The 26,621-nt window shown below is 41.4% G+C and overlaps 1 protein-coding gene across 3 annotated transcripts in view; it reads right to left on the reverse strand.

The window, feature by feature from the left end:
- The window catches only part of SNTB1 (syntrophin beta 1), a 199,249-nt gene that overhangs the window by 82,248 nt on the left and 90,380 nt on the right, over positions 1-26,621 (reverse strand). For all 3 annotated transcript variants that reach the window (XM_072949659.1, XM_072949658.1, XM_006211420.3), the window contains one exon: positions 21,470-21,686. In XM_072949659.1, the coding sequence (XP_072805760.1) occupies positions 21,470-21,686 (217 nt within the window). The remainder of the gene's footprint in view (positions 1-21,469; positions 21,687-26,621) is intronic.

Below are 26,621 nucleotides of genomic sequence, written 5' to 3' on the forward strand. Positions count from 1 at the left end.
TGATATATACTCTACAAATATTTTCTTGTGTTTTCATTCTAAGAATAGGTTTCTAATTTTAAAGAAATCCAATCTATTTTTTTTTCTTTATGGATTGTGCTTTTGGTGCCATATACAGAACCTCTGCCTAACCCAAATTCATAAAAGTTTTCTCCTATGTTTCTTTTAGAAGTTTTAGAGCTTTATATTTAAGCTGATGGTGCATTTTAACTAATTTTTGTATACAGTGTAAGGTATGGATTGAAGTCTTTTTTTTTGCATTTGGAGATGCCACTTTACAGCATCACTCATTGAAAGGACTATCCTTTCTCCATTGTATCACCTTTGAAGTTCTCTTGAAAATCAGGTGTTCAGCTAATATACATGAGTGTTTTTCTGGACTTCATTATTTTCCATTGATCAATTCATCTATCTTGAAGTCAGTATTCCACTGTTCTGATCATGTAACTTTGTAAAACGTCTTCTAATTCTTCTTTGAAGCTGCCCGGCTATTACGGGTCCTTTGCATTTCCGTATGAATTTTTTAATCAGTTTGTCAATTTTTACAGGAAAACCTGCTGAGATTTTGATTAGCATGGCATTATGTCTACAGATTAATGAAGGAAGAGTTGCCACCTTAACCATAGAGCCATTCCTTTCTGTACATCTCATATTTTCATTTGGTACCATTTTCTCTCTGCCTGAAGGACTTCCTTTAGCATTTCTTATAGTACAGGCCTGTGGCTGACGAGTTATTTGAGACTTTGTTTGAATAAGACTTCACTTCACCTCCATTTTTGAAAGGCATTTTCATGAGATAAAGAATTGTAACTTGACAAGGTTTTTTTTGTGTTTTTGTTTTTGTTTTTGTTTTTTCTTTCAGTACCTGGGAGACATGGCCTGACGCTCTTCTCATTTGCACTGCTTTGGAAGAGAAATAAGCTGCTTAGTCTATTCAGGCTGGAAAAACAAAATACCACAGACTGGGTGGCTTATAAACAATAGACAGTCATTGCTCAGCATTCTAGAACTGGGAGGCCCAAAATTAAGGTGCCAACAGATTCAGCATCTGATGAAGGCCCACTTCCTGGTTCATAAACAGCGTCTTCTCACTGTGTCCTCATGTGTTGAAAGGGGAAAGAAACACTCTAGGATTTCTTTTATAAGGGCACTAATCCCATTCATGCGGGCTTCACCCTCATGACCCAATCATCTTCCAAATGCCCCCACCTTCTAACACCATTAGGTGTGAATTTGAGGAAGACACAATCATTCAATCTACAGCAGCTGCCTTCTCTTTGTCTTTTTTCTTTGGTGGCTCTTAGGATTTTCTTTTTATCACTGATGTTGATCAGTTTGATGACAATGTTCCTTGGTGTCCCTTTCTTCATGTTCCTTGTGTATAGGGTTTATGGAGCATCTGTGGATCTGTGGGTTTATAGTTTTCATCAAATTTGGAAAATTTTTACCCATTGTTTCTTCAAATGTTTTTATGTCCTCTGCCCCCTTTGAGGCCCCCAATACAGGTATTAGGCTCCTTAAATTTGCACGATAGCTCATTGATTCTCTGCTTATTTCTCTTAAAAAGTATCCTTGTATCTATTTCCTTGTGGATAGTTTCTATTATTATGTCTTATCTACTATTAATCCTATCTAGTGTGTTTTTCATTTCACACACTGAAGTTTTCATCTCCAGGAATCTGATTTTATTTTATTTTTTTTATCTTCCATGTCTTTAACTTTGTGAACATATGGAGTCACATTAATTGTTTAATGTCCTTGTTGGCAAATTCTAATATCTATGCCAGTTCTAGGTAAATTTCAATTGATTGGTTTTCTTCTTCATCAAGAATCATATTTTCCTACTTCTTTGCATGCCTGGCAATTTTTCAGTAGATGTCAGACATTGTGAATTTTACCTTGTTGAGGGCTGCATATTTTTATATTGTTCTTCAGCATTTTTTTTTTTCTGGGACACAGTTATTTGGAAACTATTTTTGAATTTTTCAGGTGTTGCATTTAAGGTTTGCTGGCAGGACTGTGTGGTGTACTATCAAAAGTGAATTTTGTCCCTCTGCTGCAGGGAGGTCCTCTGTGTGCTCTACCCTGTGTCCTATGAATCATGACATTTTCTAGTCCCACTGGTAGGACAGGCATGACTCCCGAACTTGGATGAGTGCTGAGCAATGTTACCTCTAATTCTTTGGGGTAGTTTTTCCCTTGGACCTTCACAGGTTCCTCACACACACGTGCTGATCAGTATTCAGCTGAACTCGGCGGGACCCTCTTCCAGTCTCCAGAATTCTTCCTGTGCTGCTCTTCCTTTCCTGCTACCTGACTTTTGGACACGAGCTGTTTTGATTTTCCTGGACTCTCAGCTCTGTCTTCCCAACTCAGGGAGGCTTCCAGGCTTTAGTAGAATCCCTTCTCCCTGTGCCATGGCCTGAAAACTCTCAAGGCAGAAAGTTAGGGCAGTCTCAGGGACTGCCTTGGTTGTGTCCCAGCTTTCAGGAATCACTGCCTGATGTCCAAGGCCTTGAGCACACCTCCTGCCTGCTCTTTGGTTGTTTCAGGTGGGAGCGTAAGTCTAGCTCCTGTTACTCCATCTTGGTCAGAGTGGAAATCCTGAACCTTGCCTTTTAAGGTAAGTCTTTACTATATGTCTTTTCAGCATGGCAGTGTTTATTACGCAGGCATTGTGGCATTTGCTACCCTTCATGTATTTAAGTGACAGATAAGATTGTATTCTTTTCAGGTCGGTTCAAAGGCATTTACTAGGCAGCCACCATGTGCCAGGCACTGTGTTTACAGAGACGAATCAACCTCAAAGGGTCTCTGCCTTCCTGGCATCAGTTTACAGATACAGCAAACAACTTCAGAATGGGCTCGGGTATTGTCCATGCTTTTAATATTCCCTCCTTTCTCTGGTGCCTGTCAACACCAGCACTAATTTTGCACCAAGGACAGCTGGAGGAAATAAGAAACTCAAGTCACATGATTTTACTAATTGTAAGCAGACCTTAGGCATAGGGGCAGAAGTTGAAATGCTAGAGGGACACACTTCATGCGGATGGGCTGTTGACTTCTCCATAACAGAACCATAACCACAACAGAAAGTCAGCTCTACTTCAGATGGGACAAAACAAAGCCTTAAATGGCTCCACCTTAGATCCTGAAGGAACAAAGCAGGGTGGGGTGAGGGTACAAGGTTGATGACACTGGATGACAAATAAGCATCTCCGTAGTGCTTCCAGTCTTGAGATGAGCATGTCCTAAAAGCTGTTTGGAACAATATGTTGACCCTTCCTGAGCTGGAGCCACTGACATTTTGTCTGGATCTGAGTCAGGCTGGGTGCTATTTTAAATGAGAAATCAGTTATCCCCTCTGCACTCAAGGAAAATCTTCTGATCATATGTTAAAGCTTTATTTCCAAGGCACTAAGTGGATTTAATTACACCACCACCATCCCCTCCTTAATAAAGTCCTCACACATGTGATGCGGATTTACTAGGAAATTCAATTTCATCTTTAGAAAACAAAAACAGGACAGTCAACTAAAGGATGAAAGATTAGTGTCGTGAAAGCCCACTGGTCGAGTCAAAATGAAAATGCCTCTCAAACGGTAATGAGATGAATCATATTAAAATGCAGGTTCTGGCTTAATAGGGCTGGAGTGGGGCCTGAGATTTGGCATCTCTCACAGCCCCCAGGTGATGCACTGCTCCTGGTTTCTGCAGTGCACTTTGAGTAGCAAGGAGCTTAAAGGCATCGAGACATCATTCATGTCCACTAAGTCATTATTGTAACCTGGGGACCCTTCTCAACTGGGCTTCAGTTTAGGATAAATTGTTCCCCAAGGTTCCTTCCAGCTCTTATCATGTTCTTAAAAGTATAGGTCTAGCATCCCTGTGCTCATGAATTCACCCATTCTATTGGCAGACATGCACTGAGCACCTCCTATGGGTCAGACACTGAATAAGGTCTTGGCTAAATAAGTATGCACTAGATCAAACCGCTGCACTAAGAAGTCAATTCAGAGAGAGAATCAGGCAATGATAACAAGATGCCATAAAGCTGCTTAAGCAATGGCTGTTAAGAGCACACAGAAGCCTGAGAATCTAACTGCGTTCAGGAGAGCAGGTAGGAGGTGGTGGTGTCCTTGTCATGGTTCTCAGACTTGACTGTGCATCACAGTCACCTGCAGGGCTTGTTCAAATAGAGACTGCTGGATTGCACCCCCAGACTTCCAAGAAGCATCTCCAGATGATGCTGATGTTGCAAACCTGGGACCATACTTTGAGAGCCACTGTTCTATTAAAAATCAGGCATCATGCTAGATGTCAGAACACAAAGATGACTGGAACAGGGGGTTTGGAGCGGATGACTAGCAGGACTCATAGCTGTGCAGAGTTAACAGGCTTTCCCTCCTTCACCCCATCCAGAATGGTTAGGGCAACTCTGGAAGGGGGTTGAAGAGAGAGAGTGTAAAGTGATGGTTCTGTGCCACATGAACTTTGGAGTCAGAAAAGGCGGGGCTCAAATCTAGTTCTGTCACTTACTGCCTTGGGCTTCATACAATTAAGTGCTGTAGAAATGATAGCTGGGGTTCCTCAGAATAACAACAGCAATGATTCCGTCTTGAGGGAGGGAGAAAGACTTCCCAGAGAAGGTGATATCTACTCTGGTGTGATGACTAAAGAATGACTGGGAGTTTGTGAAGTAGCTCTGTTAGGAATCAGTGGGTAGGGAGGTGAGTGGATGGTTCTAGATGGAGGATGTCATCAAGGTGTCAGATAACACACTGCTCCAGCCACTGAGAGCTTTCTGGAAAGTATGCATGTATTATAGCTTTGTGAATAGGATTAAATTTAAAATTCTTTGAGGAAACCTAGCTTTTCAAAGAATTCCTATGTCCAGTTCCTCTGTGAAGTCAACAAGAAGACAGGTTTCAATGGAAAGTTCATGGTGGACATGGACTGGGAATTTCTGGGTTCGAGTCCCAGATCTGCCTCTTGGCAGCTCTGCCACACCTTGGAGTTCATGCACATGTGTTCTTTCCATTTTAGCAACCCTACAGTGTAGCTACCATTATCATTACTACCTTTCTACAGATAGGAAGACTGAGGCCCAAAGGGATTCGAGAAAATGCCCAAGGTTATTAACTAAAGAATACTAGCACAGACAGTATTTGATCTCAAGTCTTTTGGATCAAGCTTTACATTTTGGGATTTTTGGTTTTGTTTGATTATTTCAAAAGAGGATTCTCCATACTTACCCAATGATAAAACATGCCAAGAAAATGTGTTAAAACTGCAGATTTTCAGATTCCTTTCTCGGGAGGTGCCAGTTCTGAGGGTCTGGAGTGGGGCCAGCAATCTGTATTTTGAGTCACTGACTCCTTCTCTCCCCACATGAGTATTATCTTTGGGGAAATTTGAGAAGCACCGTTACCTGCTATGGTGGGCTGAAGAGTGTCCCCCCAAAATTCAGGTCTACCCAGGACCTCAGGGTGACCTTAATCAGAAACAGAATCTTTGCAGATGTAATTAGTTAAAATGAGGTCATTCTGGAGTAGGGTGGCCTGAAATTCAATAACGAGTTTGCTTATATGGAGAGAGGACAGAGATACACACAGTGAAGACGGAGACAGAGGTTGGAGTGATGCCACTAGCTAAGAGTCGAGGAACACCAGGGACTGCCGGGAGCCACCAGAAATGTAAGGAGCAGGGAAAGATTCTGCCAGAGACCCTTCGGAGAGAGTGTGGCCCTCCAGGACTGAGAGAGAATACATTTCTGCTGTTTTCAGCCACTCGGTTTGTGGTAATTCGTTGTTGTAGATCTAGAATTGCCTTCTGAAAATTTCGGAGAAATAATTATTATCTTAATTTGATATTCTGACATGGAAACCTGGTAACAGTGGTTTCTTCTGGGAAGGAGAACCAGGGATCTTGGGCCTAAGAGGTAAAGGGAGATTTATTTTTTACTGTATGTCCTTTTGTGCACGTTAAACCATGTGTATATGTCACTGAATGAAAAAGTTTAAAAAATGATTAACTAAATCATTAACTATTTTAAAATGATATCTTAGAGCATCATGTAGATTATTTGGGACCAGAGCTATCAATGTATCTGTTTCATGCACTCCACCAAAGGAATAAACAAATCATAAAAAGCCATTCAACATTTAAAGTTTCATTCTAAAGACTGACTTCCAGGGTCAATCTTGAGGGTCAGGGTGATTTAACCTAGTGATGGAGTCTTGTACAATACGAATAGAAGCTCTGTAAGATGGCACAGAACTCCTGAAGGACACTAAAGGTCAGAGTCCTCGACTCATTAGAATAGAATGGGGAACCCACATCATCTCTATTTTACGTCCAGGAATACACTCAGAGATTACATGCCTTGCTTCATGTAACACACAGAGTTAAGTATCAGAGCCAGGGGTTAGTCATTCATTCTGTTTAATTTTGTATTTCTTGGGCACTTATTGTTTGCTAAGTACTAAAGATACAGAGATGTCAGATGCTTTCCTGGACCTGTCCTGGGACCGTCTACCCCCAGATGCATTCCTGTGCCTTTGCTCAGTATCAGGGGTTCGGGGGATCTTTCCTTGATGCTTCTATGTCACATGGCTTCTACCCACAGGAGGCACTGGGGGAGACTGGAGGGCAGGAAGAACAGAAAATCATAGCACCCCTGCCCCACCCACTCCCAACCACCACCTGCCCATTCGTGTGGCATCTCTAGGAGCAGCTGCATCTTCTCCATGGCTCCAGCTTGCCAGACAGGAGCACTGTGATTCCAGCTTCTACAGAGTGGCCCTGCACCCTGGATGCTGGTAACCATTCCTCCTTATTTTGTCCCTTTAGCCTAAGAGAGCTTGTTAACATTTGGGCGGTCTCATCACCCTTGTTGGCTTCTCAGCTTTTCCTTCACCCATATAACCAACAATCAAGTCCCTGCCTTTAATTCCCTCTGTTTAAAATACCCACAGTAGTTTGTTTTCCTGGTTGGACCTCAAATGAAATCCCTCTGCAGGCTGGATTTTGGCTTCCTGTGTTTGGAAGCCATCCCCTCTGTTCTGGCTCTAGGGGGCGGTGGAGGGACAGATGGACAACCTGGAGGGGCAAACTCTGTCAGACTCCACCAGTGCTTGCAGCTGGGGTCCTCTGGCTCCATTATGACTAATTAGCTCCAGGACCTCCTTCCCCCGGAAGGATAAGGATGCTGACTTCCCAAAGCCAGTCCTAAGGCCAGTCCTCCCCCTACCAGCTGCTCTGGGCTCAAGTTCACAGCTCTTTAGGACAAGTAATTCTAAGCTGAAGGGCTACAACATGCACTTAGAACACTGATCGCATGGACACAGGGAGGCTCCTCACGATATTAAGGCTATCCAACTTACAAAGAGCCCAACACAGGTCAACAGAAGTTCCCTTGAGAAAAATGAATACACCACCCTCTGGTCATAGTTGGAGGGTAATTGTCCTCTCATAAATGGTGCCTCATGGTTTTTGGAATCTAATATACTGACTGAGGCAATCTGTGTAAAGAAGAATTTTTCTATCTTGGGACCAGGAGTATCTTGGAGAACTTCCAAGGCACCACAAAGATCACAGTTGAAGAAATTCTAAATGTCTGTTTGGCCTTGCCCATGGTAACAATGCAGACTATAGGAATGCTGAGAACGCCTTCCCATCTCCCGGGTCTTTCTTGTGTTCTCTTTCCCTCATCCACTCATCAGTCCGTTTGTCCATTCATCCCTCCATATGTTCATCCAACAAATATTTACGCAGTACTGATCCTGAGCCAGCCACAGACTGGGCTGGGCACTGGGAATAAGATGATGGACAAAGCAAACATGGGCCACTGTACTCAGGGAGCTAGTGGGAGAGTCAGATGTCAGTCAGATAAGGACACAAATAAATGTAAAGTCACCAGGTGGTAACAGCTACAAAAGGATGATTCACAGAGACCCAAGTTGAGGAAGCTTTGGGTTTCTTGTGGGCCCCAATGAAGAGGTGATTGAGGTGTAGACACTTTCAAGGAAGGATGCGTTTTTCTTACGTTCTTATAACTTCATAGATTATGAAATACTATAACACACATTATCTCATTTTATTCTCACATCAATTCTGCAATGACAAGATTAAAAAAAAGCAGCTTGAGGATTATCGAGGTGGAGGCTAATACAATGAAAACATGAGATGATGGGTCAAAAGACCAGGGTAAAGAAGACAGGAAAGTGTTTTCAAGTCTCTATTCTTCATTTACCAAAAACTGGTGATCTTGCCTTCAGATGCAAGTGCATATTTCTAATCTAGAAAGGCAGAAGAAGTGGCACGAACGCACACACACATTCTAGCATTTGAGCTGTGGCAGAATTTGGTTATACTCTAGTCACACCTAGTTTTGCTGAGGCAAGTCTCCAAAGGCAACAGCTATAATTGCGATAACAAAGGATGCTCTTCACATGTTCTGAGTGTGAAAAGGCCTGATGGTCCTTCATCTGGCACCTCTAAGTCATGCTCATTCACCTGGATGCAGTCAGCTAAAAAGGAAGCTCTAAATTTACATAAAGCGGGAAAGAGAAAATTTCATTTACGAAAGGCTCCTAGCTTCCTAAGAGTCAGTGGTGTCTCCCAGTAAATATTAATCAGCTTGATTGAACAGTTAGCACATGTACGTGATGATCACATTAGTCACGACAGGATAGGTTTATGCTGTGTTATTAAATTATCCTGAAAGCTCAGTCATCTGGTGTGACCAAACTTTATGAAAATAACATGCTGTATGTCCTTAAAGGGCCTGAGGTGGGTGGGGTAGGGATCTGCTCCTTTAGGTCACTCAGGAAGCCAGGCTTAAGGAAGCTTCCCCGGTTTTGTAACTGTACCTCCAAGAACAGGTGTGCCCATCACTGCCGCAGCCCGAAAGGGTGCACACCATTTCTGCTCACATTTCATTAGCCAGAATTAGTCACAAGGTGCAACGTAACTATAGAGGTGGTTCCCCCTGGAAATTCTGGGGAACACGCGGATTCTTTGGTGAGCACCGCCATCTCTGCCATTATAACCTATTCCCAGAATCTACAAAACTGACCCAGTAGAGGAGGCACAATCATTGCCACAATTCCCCAAGCCCTATCAAGGCAAAGAATTCCCTCTAAGCTCTTACTTTTGAGTCTCCGCAGAGGAAGAGAGGAGAATTAGCACTTTTTGAGCTCCTACCATGTAGCCAACACTGTGTGATGGATGCTATGAGTTGGCTTACTCAGCCTCATTGCACCCTCTTTATAATGTAGACTGTTAAAATATATATATATATCTCCATCTTTCCAGATTCCCTTGCAGCTAGGGTTCTGGAGACATATAAGATTCTGCCAGATAAAGCTTTCACATAGTCCCATGAGATTTGGGAGATGGAAGTGAAGAGGAGCACGTATCTCGGATGTTTTGACTACCGCTGCTGGCAAGCATGACTGTCTGAATCAAAAGGAAGAGGCAGTGGCAGCCGGCTTGGGGCTACAGTGTCCAATCCCCAGCTTTCTGTGTGTCACGAGACATGTGCAGGCTCCCAGCACTTTCATCCCTATTTCCTGATCCCTGGATCACTGCTCTGGTGTTTCATCCCTATTTCCTGATTCCTGGATCACTGCTCTGGTGCTATACAATTTTAATAGTTTCAATGGCAACCTCCCAGTCCCCCACTTTCTTGATTATCAGTTTTATAGAGTTCTGAAGGTCATTAAGGGAGACCCAATCTAAAGTCTTCTCATTTTTTTTCCATAAGCAATTAATTCCTTCTATTAAATCCCTCTGTGTTTAAGTTACCTAGATAGCTTTCTATTTCTTTCACTGGGACGTGACCAACCACATTTGCCAAATTCTCTTATATGCATAAGTTCTTTGAACAACTTTCTGAGGATTCTTTTTTTTCCTTTTTTTTAACATTTTTTATTGATTTATAATCATTTTACAGTGTTGTGTCAAATTCCAGTGTAGAGCACAACTTTTCAGTTATACATAAACATATATATATATTCATTGTCACATTTTTTTCTTTGTGAGCTACCGCAAGATCTTGTATATATTTCCCTGTGCTGTACAGTATAATCTTGTTTATCTATTCTACAACTTTCTGAGAATTCTTAATTGTTGAAATGAGTAAACTTGTACTTCCAGGGGGCCTAGGTTTGAGCTAAAACAACTACAAGCATAAATTTGCTTGAAGTCTCATGTAAAAGCTTTAAAATTCACATGAATGAACTCTATAATAAATTCCATTCTCCCAAAATTCAGAGAAAAATTCATGTTCCTAAAAGATACAGTTTTTCATTCAGTGGTTTTACATATTCCCTAATAAAACCTACTTTATCTAAGAGGTTATGCATAACCTCATTTCGAGAGGCATTTAATCTGTGTAACAATTCTGAAAAGTAGGTCTTATTGTGCCCATTTTATAGATGGATTAACTGGAGCTTGGAGACATAACATAAAGTGTCCAAGATCCAAAGAGCCAGGATGTAAACATAGGTCCTTCTGTTTCCAAAGGCACAAGCTCTTTCTGCTACAACACACACCCTTCTAGGAGAGCAACAATTCTTTAGTTCTTAGCTGCTCTGAACGTTGGTTTGTAACAAGTTTGGTCAGTTCATTTAGCTCCATGCTGCTAGGTACCAATTAGTCTTCCCTGTACAGACTTCAAAAACTATAAGCATCTGTCACAAAATGGTGTACTTCCCACCTTATAAAGAATTCAGAAAGAAAAGATGGATGGAACACAAGAGGAAAATCTGCAGAAGCAGAAAGAAATGACTAAAATACACGTTCTATGTTGCTGGCTGCCCACGAGTGGCGCTATTATAACTCTGTACACAGACATAATGATGACAGATTTGTGAAGTCTGAAAACCTGAGCAAATTGAAGTCAGTGGGATCCTGGGATTACTATGGTATCTGCAGAAATATGTTGGTTTGAATTCCAACTCTGGCGTATGCACACGTTGTGCCTGTCTCTTCTCTGCATATCTGACAGCCGGCTAGAGAAGCCCGCCATCAAGACTTACTGGAATATTTCCATAAAACTGTATGTGGCCTTGGTAGGACTTCACCCCTTTTTAGTGACTTAAGTCTTGTCTCTATCTTTCCTGGAGAATTTAATCTAAAGGTACTATTGGCAAATTGACCCAGTTCTTCAAACTGTCAGCTACTACAGATGCAGTATCAGACAGAAGCGTATAAAATCACAATGGTGTGTTCATCTACGTGAAATGATATTTTATACTTTCCGATTCAATATTTTGCCCAGGGCTTTTCCAGCAGTTAATAAGACTATCTTAAAAATTCGTAACGTATCTTCATGACACTGAGAGAATCTTTTGATAATCTTATTAGGGATGGATATTTCTGGACCAGGGGAAAAAAAAAGGTAAATGGGAAGAGATTACACTTGCTAAGTGCCTACTATGTGCCTGGCATTAGGCACATAATTTTTTAATCCTTAAAACAGCACATACATAGGGACACTAGCGCCTTCACTTTATATATTAAAAAAAATTCAAAGAAGTTAAGTAAATTGATCAAGGTCATCTGGATAATAAGCAGAAAAGCTAGCAATAAAACTCAGGTTGGTCTGGCCTGAAAATCAATCATCTTTTCAAGGCAGCACAACGAATCCAGTAAAAAAAAAAAAAAAAAAAAGGATTGCCAGAGAGCTTGAAAAAACAGCTCCAAGAATTTTAACTTCTGAATCTGGTGTTTCGTTTCCAGGTAACATGAGGAAACATTTTCCAATTGCCTGAATATTTAATAATACAGGAAACGAAAACAAATTGCACTACTTGGCCTTTACTGTGTGTTTCATAACAGAGGCGGAGGAGAGGGTTTCATTCTAGGAAAAAAAAAAACCAGCACCGTATTCCAAGTCAAATTGTGTCTACAAAGGGTAAGTGATGTGGCATTTTAGATGAGAGCAAATTAACGTTAGAAGATTTTGCAGTTTTGATTCCCTCTGACCAACGGTTACTGCTCAAATGTACCCCTCCCTGTCTTCGCGTCTCTGTCTGTTGCCTTTTTTGGGAGACTTATTTCACTGTCAAAACCAGCCTGGTATAGTGACAGCCACACTCTGACTTGCAGTTTCTCCAGCCCCCAGCTCTGTCATAACGGAAGAGGACACTCCCTCCAGACCTCTGCTACTTTCCAAGGAGAGGTCAACACTCCTTAAGGCCATCTCTTAGCCACGCTACCCTGTTCACTCCCTGTATCCCTGCCCTCCTGGCAGCTTCCAACTTGAATAAAATAAACTATCTTTTTCTCTAGGCCTCTCAGTTGTCATCTCTATATCCAGCTCGCATCACCATGGCGAAAATGAATCTTGATCAAAACTCTAGATGGGGCATAACACTGTTTATTAAGCAGGAACCTATGCATACTGATTGGGGCTGTCCAAGATGTTTTTAGCCAACGAGCTCAGGAAATGAAGTGTTGGGGTTAACCACATTTGTCTTATAACTAATTATCACTTGTCATATACATAGCAGACCTATTTTCAGAAGCAGAATGTAAATACACTTTGTGATTTTTTTTTTCCCATGTTTGCCTCCAGATGCATTTTCTGCCTTTCTCTGCTTTGCCCTGTGCTCCAAGATGTCAAATTCTATCTAATAAACAGCACCATTCAGACTCCCTAGCCTCTGGCTCCCAGTGGCATGTAGCTAATAGGAAGCATCAACAGGAGATTCTAGGGCATGACCTGATTCTAGAGATGACCTGCCTCCCACCCTCCCTGGGCCACTGTGTGTCTCCCAGGGCTCTGGCCCTCACTTGTCCCCTTTGTTCCTTGGCCCCAGGGGTGGGAACAGCTTCTCGCTGTTGCTAAGCCTTGGGTGCTTCTCCATCCATTGTTGGTTCCTTTTACACATCCCACTCTTTGGTAACTGGGGACTGAACCCAGGACCTCGTGCATGCTAAGCACACACTCTACCACTGAGCTATACCCTCCCCCGCCACTAAGTTCTATTTTATGATTCAAATCTCAGCATAGACATCACTTCTTTGGACAGTATTCTCTGTTGCCCTCACCCACCCTGCTCCAAAACCAGAGCTTCGGATTAGGTGGTCTTCTGGTGCGGCAGCGCCCACAGCCCCCTCCGCTCCCCTATTCCCCGTCTGCAGTACTTTTTTGTAATTGGTGGTGTGCTTGTGCATGTTCTAGCCTCGACGGAAAGCTGTGTAAGGGCAAGAACTCTGTCACTGCTGCAGCTTTAGCATCTAACAAAGAATGATCAAAACTCCCTATCTAAAAGTTGAAATTAAGGAAAGAAATCTCAACCCGGCTTCATGGACTGGCAATGTCAAAATTCCTATCCTAGTGTTATTTAGAAACAGAGGGAGTGTTTGTCAACAGACACAGGCCCTGTATGTCCAGGTGGGTGTTGTTCTAAACGTGTCTTCAGCTTTCTGTGCCCAAACCTATCCTCTACTAAGGAAGACAAAATTTCACACACGCGTCGAAGGAAGGGAGGGCAGGGACTGCTCTGTGAACCTCCCTCTCTCTCCTTCGTCCCCACGACCCAGTGTCCCGGTGCCCAGGTAGGTGATGCCTGCTTGAGAAGAGAATGCCTGCATGATAGCACTGGGGTTATTTTCAGAGGCTTCATTATCTCAGTTGGAAAATCCTGGGGCAGCTTTTTGCAAACCAAATAGAGTCCAATTAATGTATCAAGAGCAAAGTGTCAAGACCTAAATATCGAGAGTCAACATCAGCAAAAATCTCTCAGCAACCAAGTGGTCAAGTTCAATGTCTTGAAGTGCTCTTAGAAGGGGGGAAACTGAGATTTTCCTGGAATGGTGTTTAGATGCACAGGAATGTACTAAAATGGACTCATTTTACTGTGTATTGATGGAAATCACAGGACCATGCTTGGCGAGCCCTCTCCTCAACTCTTTTTCTCAAGGCTAACCAAAGATAGTTCAATTCCCTTTTTTAAATAGCTCACCATCACCAGGGAAGCCTTACTAATTCATCTCCCACTGATTAAAAATGTATGATAATTAGGATGAATATAGTACTGAAGTTTATTTATGGAGGAAACTGATTTTCTTAAAAATTACAAGGCTATGAAAATGTTTTTTAAGCTCATTAAGATGAATCTCTGGTACACTCTGTTGTACACAAAGATGCAAATGATGCAATGGTTATTCTTGGGAAAACACATGGCTTGGCCACTCATGTTCATCTCCTCTCCCTTAAAAGATCCCAGTAAAAAGACAGTAAAATAGGTGTAAACCTGCAAGAAAATAGGAGAGGCCAGAGTTCAATGCATGTATGAAGGCCAGATAGCAGTGGATTCAGGTAACTGACTACAGAGCAGAGTAAGAGCCAAGGAATTTACAACTTAAAGGGCTGCAGAGAGGATTTCAGCGAAGTGTGAGCCCCTTGGTTCTGCAAACCTGCAAGGGCTTGGAACCTCCATAGAGAGGCTAGGGGTGATGCAGGGCTGAATACGAGGGTCCTATGTGAGGTCTGCAAGCTGAGCGGTGGGACTCCCAGAAAGCTGGCAGACAGATGGTCTCCATCTTCCCCACCACGCACACCCAAGGAAAGAGACTGAATGGTTCTCCCCTAAGTCAAACTTCCAAACACCAACATTTGCATAATCAGGAGGGGTCTCTTAGTGAGGCTGAGTCTTCAAGCAGCAACTGTATATGAATTCTCACTAATCATTAAGCACCCCCACCACTAGCTTCTTAGTCTCTCCATGTAAAAAATGAATAGATATCTAGATATCTGTTGAGATCATGCGGATTTTCTCTTTAGACTTACTAATAACATATTGTATTTCATAATATTAAGTGATTTTTGTATTCCTAGAATAACTCAATAAAATGATCATGAATTGTTCTTATATACTATTGAAACTGATTTGCCAGCACTTCAGTTAGAAATTTTGTGTCTATATGTGTACAGTGAGAACTGTCTGTATTCCACTTTATGTCATATTTCTCAAAGTCTGCTACAGGATTAGACATGTTTTGTAAAGTGAAATGGGAAGGTTTTAATATTTTTCTCTAGAAAAGTTTAAATAAACAGTTTAAATGGCATAGGAATTATTTGCTCCTTCAAAAATTAAAAACAAAATCATCTAAAAATGGAGCATGTTTAGATGTCAATTTTTTTACTTCTTAAATATTAATCCAATCAGGTTATCTAATTTTTCTGGAATTAGTCATGAGTTTTGAGTTTCCGCCCAGCCTCAACTACCTTTAAACAAATGTGGAAATAATACTATATATTCCATTTCCTATATTTCTCAAATGCAAAATGTGAGCACAGTTTAAACAAATACCAAGGTCATCTCTTGTTTTTTGCATATTCTTCCTACAGTAACAAAATATTTTGCCGGACTTGCTTAGGTAAGAAGCAAGAACAGAGAGAGGGATGGATAGATAGATGGATAGATAGATAGATAGATAGATAGATAGATAGATAGATAGATAGGGATGAATAAGCATGACAAAATGGTAATCTTGGTGGCAGAAGGAAGTCCACATTTTCAAATGAAAGTGGCAGCTCATCCAAAGGTTACTACTCATGGTATTTTGTTTGTTTTTAGTTTTCCACATTATGGTAAAGTTTAACTTATTTTTTTAATTGAAGTTGAAAAAATAGAACATTGACTTTTGTTCATGATACAGATGGCCAGTTACAAGCAATTCCATAGCCATGTGTGTGAGGAGGCTTCCGGGTCCAGCACAATGGTGGTCTACATAAGCTCAGAAACCCCTCTGCTATGAACACCCGGATATGCTGGATAAGATATAGTAAGTTGAGTCTGCTTGCTTGTATTTTAATGTAATACTGAGGTTGTCTGGCAGGACAGAACTGTACTTTTTCTCTTCTTCCCAAGGCTATTTAGTGCAGATTTATTTATTTAATATTCTACCTATTTATTTATTATTTTATTACTTAATAATTTTATTTTGGTGGGGGGGGTAGGTAATTAGGTTTGTTTATTTTTAGAGGAGGTACTGGGGATTGAACCCAGAACCTCATGCCTGCTAAGCATGCACTCTACCACTTGAGTGATACCCTCCCCCACAAGTGAAAGATTTTTTAAGTTTTTGAAAAGGTAAGAATATAAAAAATGGGCAGGTAAACATGCCATTTATCATTTATTAACATATCATATAATTTTGGATGCCTGCTTTGTATCAAGCAATGTTCTAGAAAGCTGGGATACTAAAATAATAGCATGGGATATCTAAGACCTCAGGGGCCTTGTGGCTTTAAGAACTGGGTAGTCATGTTAGAGAAAAAAGTCACAGGCCATTATAAAGGATGCTGTCATGGATGGGTCGACATCTGAGGTACAGCAGGACCTATGCTACACCTGTGCTGAGGCTGAAAGGTGACTAGGAAGCCATCAGGGAGGCAAGTGAGGACGTGCACAAATTGTTTAAGGGTCATTGGAGCATAAAGGACAAGATACAAAGGAGATGGACAGTTAGGAGAGAGCCAGAACTTCATGAGGTTTTTAACGCAATACTGAAAAGTTTCAAATTAGTGAAGGTGACAGGGAGCCATTTTGACCAAATGGATAAATTCGGAGTGTTTCACACTCCCCCGACCAGCTGCGTGTAGGGTAGATGGCAGAGAATGGGGAAGGGACAAACTAGAAACTTGAAAGCACCCAGTAGAAAATATGTCCAATTAGCCTGGAGGACTTAGGAGTGTGTGGGCCTGGACTAGGGCAGTGGCTGTGAAGGCAAAGAGCTGAAAATGAAACACAAGAGACATTTGAGAGGTGGAATTTTAAAAAAAAAGTCATAATTATTGACAACCGCCACTAGCAGTGACATATTCCTGTGGATTCAGTCCCTGCTGGGTGACCTTTTTCATGGAAAGAGCAGCAATCCTGCCCGCTGTTCTGTGCCCATTTCTATTTGACAAATTGAACATTAGTGCTTTTCATGCAAACTCTTAAGTAGCTGTGTGTCACCAACCCAGGGGATCAGCCCTGAGATGCTGTGGCATTTATCACTGGTTTTCTGGTTTTAGCATCCAGGAGACCGTTAATTCTGGGCCATGGTGCTGACAGTTCAGGTGAGCTGTTCTGCCAGGTGCTAAAACTGAAAGCAGTGGGGTGTCATCATTAAGAAATTGAGCTTGGTGTCAGCCAGGCCTGGGTCTGAACCCCAGCTTTACCATTTGCTTCAACTTTTGTCTCTGAATCAAGTTTCATTGTTTATAAAAGAGAGATTAGAGTACCTACTACCTAGGGTCGTTACTTGGATTAAATGAGATACCTGTGAAATTCATGCATAAATGGTGGAGTTAAGATTCCATGGAGGATCCAGGGGACACCAGAGTCGACACTCCCTTTCCCCTTCTTGCTCTTTTATATTTAATACATGCATTCTTTTCTCTTTTTTTGATTGAAGTATAGTTGATTTACAATGTTGTGACACTTTTGGGGTTATAGCAAAGTGATTCAGTTATATAAATATACACACATATATATTTTTTTCTCTTTCAGATTCTTTTCCGTTATAGGTTATTACAAGATATTGAATATAGTTCCCTGTGGTATACGGTAGCTCCCTGTTTTTTACCTGTTTTATATGTAGTAGTGTGTATCTGTTAATCCCAAGTTTCTCATTTTACCCTCAACCCTTTCCCCTTTGGTAACCATAAGTTTGTTTTCTTTGTCTGTGAGTCTGTTTTTGTTTTGTAAATCAGTTCATTTATATCATTTTTTAAGATTCCACCTATAAGTGATATCATATGATATTTGTCTTTCTCTGTCTGACTTACTTCACTTAGTATGATAATCTCTAGATCCATCCATGTTGCTGCAAAAAGACATATTTCATTCTTTTTAATGGCCAAGTAATATTCCATTGGGTACATATACCACATCCTCTTTATCTATTCATCTGTCAATGTGCATTGTGGTCACTTCTATGTCTTGGCTATTGTAAATAGTGCTTCTATGACCATTGGGGTGCATGTATACTTCGGAATTAGAGTTTTCTACAGATATATGCCCAGTAGTGGGACTGCTGGATCATATGGTAACTCTTATTTTTAGTTTTTTAAGGAACCTCCATACTGTTCTCCATAATAGCTTCACCAATTTGCATTCCCACCAACAGTGGAGGAGGGCTCCCTTTTCTAGAACCCTTTCCAACTTTTCATTATTTTTTTAAAATGCTACACTCTCAGTTTCCATTTCCCTTTTGACCCAAGAATTATTTATTTCATAGAGAGCTTTTAAAAATCCATCAAGAAAGGCTTTCTGTGCTTTGGTTTTGTTATTGATTTTCCAGTTTTATTCCATAATCATCAGCAGATGTTTTTGTATTATTTCTCATTATTATCTCATTTCTTTGGTGACTAAATGTATGGCTAATTTTGTGAATGTTCTTTGTGGATTTGAAAATAAAAATGTATTCCTTCTTCAGGGAATAAAGTTTGTGGTGTATCCAGACCTCCCTTAATTATGTTGTTTGGGTCTTCTGTATCTTTATTTATCTTTTGTCCAATTACCCTTACTTGGACTGAGAGAGGTAGGTTAAATTACTTAATATTAATATGCTTCTACTTCTTCTTGCATCTTCTGCAGTTTTTGCTGTAAAGGTTGTTGCTGTGAATTCATAACTGCTGCATTCTGTTCCTAGTGAACTCTGGCCTTTAGCAGAAATCAGTCCTTCTTGGTCTTGTTGTGTGCTTTATCTCTGCCCTTTACCCTGTCATAGGTCAAGATCAAATCGATGCTTTTTGTTGTTGCCGTAAGTTTACATTTGCCTTATATAATCTGCCCATCTCTTTATTTTTTTGCGTTTCAAATTCACTTTGTGTTAGGTACGTCTCATATTCAGCACAGAGTTGAGTTTTGCAGAGTCTACATTTCTGACTGCTGTGTTATACTCTGCCCAGCATGTGAATGGAGTTCCATAAAATAATTTTTTTCTTTTCTTCTTATATTCAACCAGGGTCAAGATTCAATGAAACCCCTAATCTTTCTTTTTCAGCTTTATTGTGGTATAATTCACAAAACTATAAGATATTTAAAGTGAATATCATGGTGATTTGATACGAATACATTGTGAAAGTAACCTTTAACATCTTACTATCAGCAGTTTGGGATCTGTCTGGATAGAGGTCCCCTTCTGGAACTTCTGACTTCAGTGGACTCTTGTTTTCAGTCACACCTTCGCAGGACATGCTCTCCCTCACCACCTGGGAGGCCCTACATATACTTCAATGGTGGACTTGAAGAGCACCGATATAAAAGTTTAAAAATGCTTCCCCTCTACTGGCTTCACAAAATGAAGCTTCCAATATTTAAACTAAGGCCTGATGTTTTCCTAAATATTCTTTAAAATGTAATTAAATGCTTGGGAGAAATCTCATAGCATGTAAGTCCACAGCTGAAAGGAACCCTAGAATCATCCACTCAAACTCTTTCCCTAATGCATTAACCATTTCGACAATATCCCAAGTTTCCTAGACTCTGTATTTTTCTGATGATGGTAAACTGACACTGTCACCCATTCTAGAGGCATGAGAGTAAAGCTCAGTTGTATCATATATTAGCTATATGACAACAAGAATTTATGTAAGCCCTGAGCCTCAGTTTTTTAATCTATAGAATGGGGATGATGGTAGAAACTCAGAGGACTGAGCATGGTTACAAATTCAAGGACTAGGCAGAAAATGTGAAGACCCAGGCAGGTAATTAATTGAATCCCCTAAGTGAAAGGCAACAGGGGTCACTAGGAGAGTTCATTCCTTCCCAAAGTAGAAGCCTTTACTGGTCTCCTAGAGATTAAAGCCCTGCCTGCAGCAAAGTGGGCCTAATAATATCACTAGGTCTTCTATTCTAGACAAGCAGACATCTGGCATTTTAATGCGAAATTTCCTAACTATTCAGCGCGGCAACTGATTCAAATTTCTTTGCAATCTTAGACCATTAAAAAAACATAGCTGTGGGCTGGGGACACCTGTAAGCCGCCACTTTGTAGGCTCTATGCTGAAGTAATTAGCATGATGCCCAGCACAAGACAGGCACTGGATAAATTATGAATTCATCAGATCTGAAATCTTAGACTTAAGACTCTTAGGAGAAAGGGCTTGTTTGGGCAGGTGAGAGGACACTCAGAAGCACCAAGACATCAACTGTAGGCCCAGGAAAGTGGTAGAAATTGGGGGGGGGGGGGGCAAGGCAGAGAACAGGTAGAGGTGAACCATCTAAGCATTCTGCCTTTTCTGATTCATCCTTTGCTGAAACTCCCTAACTCTATCTTACAGTGGCCGATCTCTGATCCTCGTGCAGATACAGCCGACACAGGAGACGTGCGGCGAGTGGGGCAGATCCTGCAGCTGCCCGGGGTCAGAAGGGCAGCAGCTTCCCTTGAGTAAGTTTACTGGGAAGAGAACAAAAACAGCTCTGAGCTGGGGGCCAAGGAGGCAACTTTCTCTCTGCTCCTGTTTCCTTTGGGTTTTCCCCATCAGCAACTCTGAACCTAGCCCAATACTTCCTCCTCGGTGGGGCTGCAGCTGTCCCACACACGTGATAAATAAGGGCCAGTAGCGTGTTCCTATTTTTAGCCTTTGAATGTGGATGCAAAGGTCACCAAAATTCCCCATTTGCTGGCTCCACTCCTCTCTCTCTTCTCCACATGTCTGTGAATAGCATATTTTCCTCCCCGATGTATGTTTTCTGTTCAAGTGCATAAGGCTTTTGGGGGAAGAGAGTGCCTTATGTTTGCTCATCTTGGCTGAACTCCTTCTAATCATCATAGGTTGGGTTATGCACCTATTCTGTGGCAGAGAAGTCATGTGAAGACTTTGGGAAACAGCACCCCAGGCTTGGATGAAAGCCGCTCCACAAGGTGAGGTTCAGAGCAGAAAACAGCATTCGGGACCCTCTCATCCAACCTTACACATTTGTGGGGACCAAAGCCCAGAGAGGCTCACTCCCTTATCACTACCTAGCACCAATAGCAAAGATCATTTTAGCTTGTATTCACGGACGGTTTCCCTGGGCTAAGCACTCCCGGTGGATTTCCAGATCGAATCCTCAAGTCAATGAGGTATCTATCTCCATGATTCCCATTTTACATATGACAAAACTGAGGTTTGCTGCTAGCAGAAACTTGCTCAAAGTCACATAATGGGCAGAGGCAGACCCAGGGGGGCACTTAAGATCCTGACTCCAACGATTCATCTTTTTCCAGAACCAAAGCTCAGTGTATAGATTCTCTCTCATGAGGCTCAAAGTGAGGAAGGAGAAGAAGGTAGAAGAAGGGGCGGGGGGCGCTGGCTCTTTGACGCACACATCCCTGCAGCGTGGCCCTTCCAGGCTGTCCATGGAAAGCTCTGAGTGTTTCCAGAACACGAGCACAGCCTGGGATGAGCCCCCTTACGACCTCAGAGGCCAAAGCGCTGCTGAGCTCCGAGGAGAGCCTCCGCCGTCCTTACCTGTTCTCGGGGTCGGCCAAGGCCAGGCTCCGCGTGACGTAGCACATCTTGAGCGGGATGCTCTTCCGGTCTCTGTGGAAGGAGAGGGACTGCGACGACAGCGGGTCGGAGGAGCTGCCCCCCAACCGAGGGGACTCAGGCGGAGGCGTCTCCCACCCGATCTCGGACACCGGGGAGCCTTTCCTCACGTAGGGCGTGGCTTCTCGCATGTACTTCACTGCGGGCAGAAAGAGACAGTGAGCGCTTCCCAGAGCATCCGGCCGGAGTCTGCAGTGCGGCGCTTCTGACCCTTGCGTCAGACAAGGCTCTTAATACGGAGCCTCTTACATCCTGAACAAGATTCAGAATGTCTGTTCCTCTCGTAAGAGTTATTCTGTTCCTTAAATTATGGGCCGATGTGGTTTTTAGAACTTGCCATTACGAGGGCCTGAACTTGAGAATTACTCTCAGCTTTTTTCAATTATGACAACCTCTATCCTTTCTGATTATGAGGTGCATTCTGGGAAAGAGGCTGAAAACAAATGGGCAGAGCATGAGAAAGCATATCTTAGGCTAAAGGACACATAATTATTCATTTTAGCTGTAGGGAATCTGGTGGTCACACTATCCACGTCACTATTTTTCTGTTCAGAAACAAGGATAAACTTTTCCATTGACTAGCGCTAAGAACATATATGCAAAGAAATATCCAGAAGAACACTTACTGTGTAATGGTACAAATCCATAAGAGCAAAAATATTACTTGCACAAAAAACCATATTATCAAATCTATAAAAAAAACATATTACTTGTAAGAGCTGAAAACTAGGAACCACCTAAATGTCCATGAAAAAGAAAAACAACAGGTTAAATAAAATGTAAGACAACTTTATACTCATTTTAAACAATGAGATAAATATAGATGTGTTGATGTAGAAAGATCTATAAGATCTATCATAATTTTTTAAAAAATTATAGAGAAAAGTGTATATACTGTAATCATTTTGTGTATAAAATCATAAACATATATGTTTTTATATCAGTGAGTATTTCTGGACAGAAAAATAAGAACGTATTAATGGTAGTTAGCTCTGGGAGTGGAATTAAAGTCAAGATGATGGACAAATACACCTTTGTTATTCATTTATTACCCTTTTATACTATTCTCATGTTTAGCAATATGCCTATATCACTATAAAATTTAAAGAAAAAATAGTTTAAGAGCTGAGTGGAGCAAAATGAAATTCTGCTCTTTGATATCTCTGCTTGGTCTTCAGATGTTATTTGCTGATTCTGAATTTAAGCATTTAGTTCTTAGACAGCTTTTGAGTTGACGGGGCAACTGGATTCTTGGCACATGCAAAATAAACTTCCATGGCCTTCTCTCTGTCACTCACACAGTCTGGTTCTCTGTTGCTTGGGGGTAGGGGAGGGATTTGGCCAAGTTCCTTAAAAGTATGTTATTATACACGGCAGTGGATTGGAGTGGGTACAAAGAGATTTACATAAGTTATTCCTTATAAGACAAATACTATTTTACACATCGACACACCAATGCCCATTAGCATGGCTTATGTGGCTAGTAAGTGGTGAAGATGCAATCTGATTTCTCAGGGAGCATATTCTTTCATGAAATCTGGCTACCTACCTAGATGAATGATGCAAAATGAGAAGCTAATAGGTTTGGACTTTATTCTGTAGGCAGCAGTGATAGCCATGGTGGCCTATGAGCAAGAGAATGGCAGAATAATTGGAGGTGAGCTTCAGAGAGAACTCCAGGAGAAAGAGATTGAGTGCACTAGAAGGAAAAGATATTAGATGTAGATCTACCAGTTACAGGGCCATCAGGGGTTACTTCCGGAGATAATACGAACACTCAAAATATTCATATAAGGTGTAAGTCATCAAAGAAATGTGTGGTTTGATCCACCATGGGCAGAGGCAAGTCTTAGCCTGGAAGCAAATATTTACTAAGTAGCCACTTCCTATGTGGTACAGAACTTGGGGAATTTACAAAGGAGAGAAGACATAGCAATGCTTTGAAGAAAGGCCATCCTATTGGAAATGATATTCAATACAGAGTAATCCTTTTAACTGAGCAACTGAAAATAAAGAAAGAGAAAATAAGTTAACAAGGCTAGGCATGATAATTGAAAGATTCACTCATTCAGCCAAAATTCATCAGTCGATTTTCATGTGCCGTGGACTGTGCCGTCCATGAGAGAGAAGAAATGGCCTCTGATTAAAAGAAGTTTAAGCCTAGAAAAGGAGGAAGGTGAGTGAGTAGATGACAGGAGTTCTTATGTTAAATCTTAAGCCTGGTTTAAGGAGGTCCCAAGCTGGACAAGTGCCTAAGCTCTAGCAGAATCAAACGCAAATCCTTATGGCCTTATGGAAGAATGCAGTTTCATCCCAGTCTTCAAAGAGTCACTACGAATTACTGTCCAGGACAATGAGCAGCATAAAATCTAAGAAAATGTTGCATACAAGGAAATAAGGTACCACAAGAGAGAACTCGTAAAAATACTTGATAGCAGTAACAATCCCATACGGACTACAAAGATACGAGAATGTTAACTATGTGTAAAGGAACAAATGGAAGCTTGAGAGAATCTTCCAGAGATTTTTTTTTAATTGATCTAACAGATTGGTAAAATAAACAGATAGAATGTTAAGTAGTAGTAGTAGTAATATAATCAGAACTAAAACTTCAATAGAGAGACAAATCAGAAGAAGGAATTAGTGATTGAATTGTAGATCAGAAGAAATTAGACAAAATGTAGCACAAAAACACACACAAAAAAATGTGGAATAGAGATGAAGAGATGTGAAGTGAAGGTCTAAATCATGTTTAATTGGAGCTCCAGAACTGTATGTGGCCAAGACGTGACAGAGGCCAAGAATTTTCCCAATGGAAAGACATCAACCCACAAGGTCAAGAAGCCACTTGATTTTGCTGAACAATACCTTTGTTCTTCACCATCAAGACAAATAGAGGTAAGGTATCATCGCACCTCGGGTAGGCACAATGGCTTCACTTTTCCTTAGAACCTATGTTTCCTCTGAGAGCGTTAGATATCATCTCTCCTTTCACTAGTACTGTGAAGAAGGCTCGGCAAAACCCCTTAATGAGTCTTGAGGTCTCTGGCCCCACCAGAAAATACACTTTCAATTTCAAGGAAATAAAGGAGACTACGAGATTATCATCACTGCTCCCAAGCAAGATATGCTGAGGTCACTGAACTGTTTCCATGTCTGTCCCGAGGGAGAACAAGCAGCATCACCCCAGCCCTGCTTCAAGTTCCTCTGTTCAGGAGTCCTGCTTCTATTTGATATTTTTAGAAAATGGAGAAACTTGTTCTTGGGCATAACAAAGAAAGCAAAAGAAAAACTGCCTTGGATTTTTTTCCAAGGGCCCACAGTTTCTGGCCCAGGGGAAGTAATACATTTGTCAGAATATCCTTCTGAGGGATATTTCAAGTAAATTCTGCAAGGCTTGGTCATCAGTTAGAGGCACAATTCTACTGTCAAGCCGTCCTCTCCCCAGTCACCAAGCGAGGCCTGAGGCGAAGTCCCCTCATTCGGAGATTAAGAGCAGTGTGGCCATGCTTGGGTGTGGTAAAGCAGCGCCTCTGGTAGGAAATTGAGAGTATGTGAAAACTTTTCATGGTTTGTTGTGTCTTAGTGTCCTGAAATGCCTACATATTGCAATCAAAATAATGAGAGTGTGGTCTATTTCAGGGAGGGTAAGGTGTTACCTAAGACTAAATTTAACTGCAATAGGTGTCCCAAATTACAGTGTATTGAATAATACAGAGGTTTGCTTTTCTTTTACCAAAGTCTAAAGTGAAAGAAAAGGGCTGCTAGGGCAGCTCAGCTCCCTAGTTTTCAGGCCCTCAGGCTTCTACTCATTTCCTGCTCTACACTGCTAGCCTGCCATCTAATGACCCAGGAGGGCTGCCAGAGTTCCAGCCATCATGACCAAATTCCCACCAGTAGGAAAAAGTAAGAAGTAAAGGACACATCCTTCTTCCTTCCGGCCACTTTCCAGAAGTTGACACACTGTATCTACTTACAACCCATCTGCCAGAATTTAGTCACATGGCACTTTGAGGTGGAAAAGAAATTTACTCTTTAACTCTGGACAACTCTCTACCAACCCAGCTAAAAATTTGTGGGGAGGGGAGGCTATTACTGTGGAAGGAAAAGAGACTAGACATTAGGGGACAATTCTTCACTTTTGCCACAGGGAGACATCCCTAATCCTGCCAGCTTAGCACAACCAGATTTTACAACATGTAAACACCAGAAGATGCACTGGAGTAATCAGTGAAAAAAAAAACAAAAACACAACGATTGGGTTCCATGAACTCTACTAAGTGTTTGTTGTGTACTAACTCATTGGAGCCTCACCACAACTTCAGGATACAGACATTGCAATCATCCCCATTTTTCCCAAAGACTCTGCAATAGAGAGAGAATAAATCGCACGCCCAAGCCAGAGGGCAAGCAAGTGGCAGACCCACAAGTCAAATCCAAGCTGCCTGGCTCCAGAGTCCTTACTTTCAACCATGAAACAATACTGTTTCTCACACTTAAAAAAATAATAATTGGATGTGTTTGTGTGTGTGCGCATGTGTGTGTGTGTGTATTTAAGCCAACGTTTTTATGTACTGGGAGAAAACATCCAATTAAGAGGCTATTGCCTGTAACATAAGAGAGCTTGATTTTGTAAGTCTGAACTATTAAACTGTGGCATTTCAATAAATGCCTTTTAAGACACTGTAATATGTAGTATTCATAATAGAGGGTTTAACCTGGCAGGACTGAACAGCTAGTGTGTGCATAATTACACCTCCCTATGCTTACAGTCAGTCATTTCAGGCACAGAGCTGTTGAAACTGATCAAGAAGCCGCCGGGCCCAGGCTCATAATCAAAATTAATTAATAAACCATGCCCTTTCTGAACATCGTGAATTAAAAACCATGGTTGAGCAATTAAAATCCCAATCTTCTGTTGCAAGAAAAGGCGGGGAACAGTAGTCAGAAGTGGTCTCCAAACCAATAATGCACCAAGTCACTTTCAATATGTTACTAGTTTTTCATCTGAAAGATGGGCGGTTGTGAAGATTTCAAAAGAACATTCAGCAAAGCCCAAGTTTGCCCAGGCCCC

This window comes from Vicugna pacos, chromosome 25 (genome assembly GCF_048564905.1).
Source record: "Vicugna pacos chromosome 25, VicPac4, whole genome shotgun sequence".
Classification (NCBI taxonomy): Eukaryota; Metazoa; Chordata; class Mammalia; order Artiodactyla; family Camelidae; genus Vicugna; species Vicugna pacos.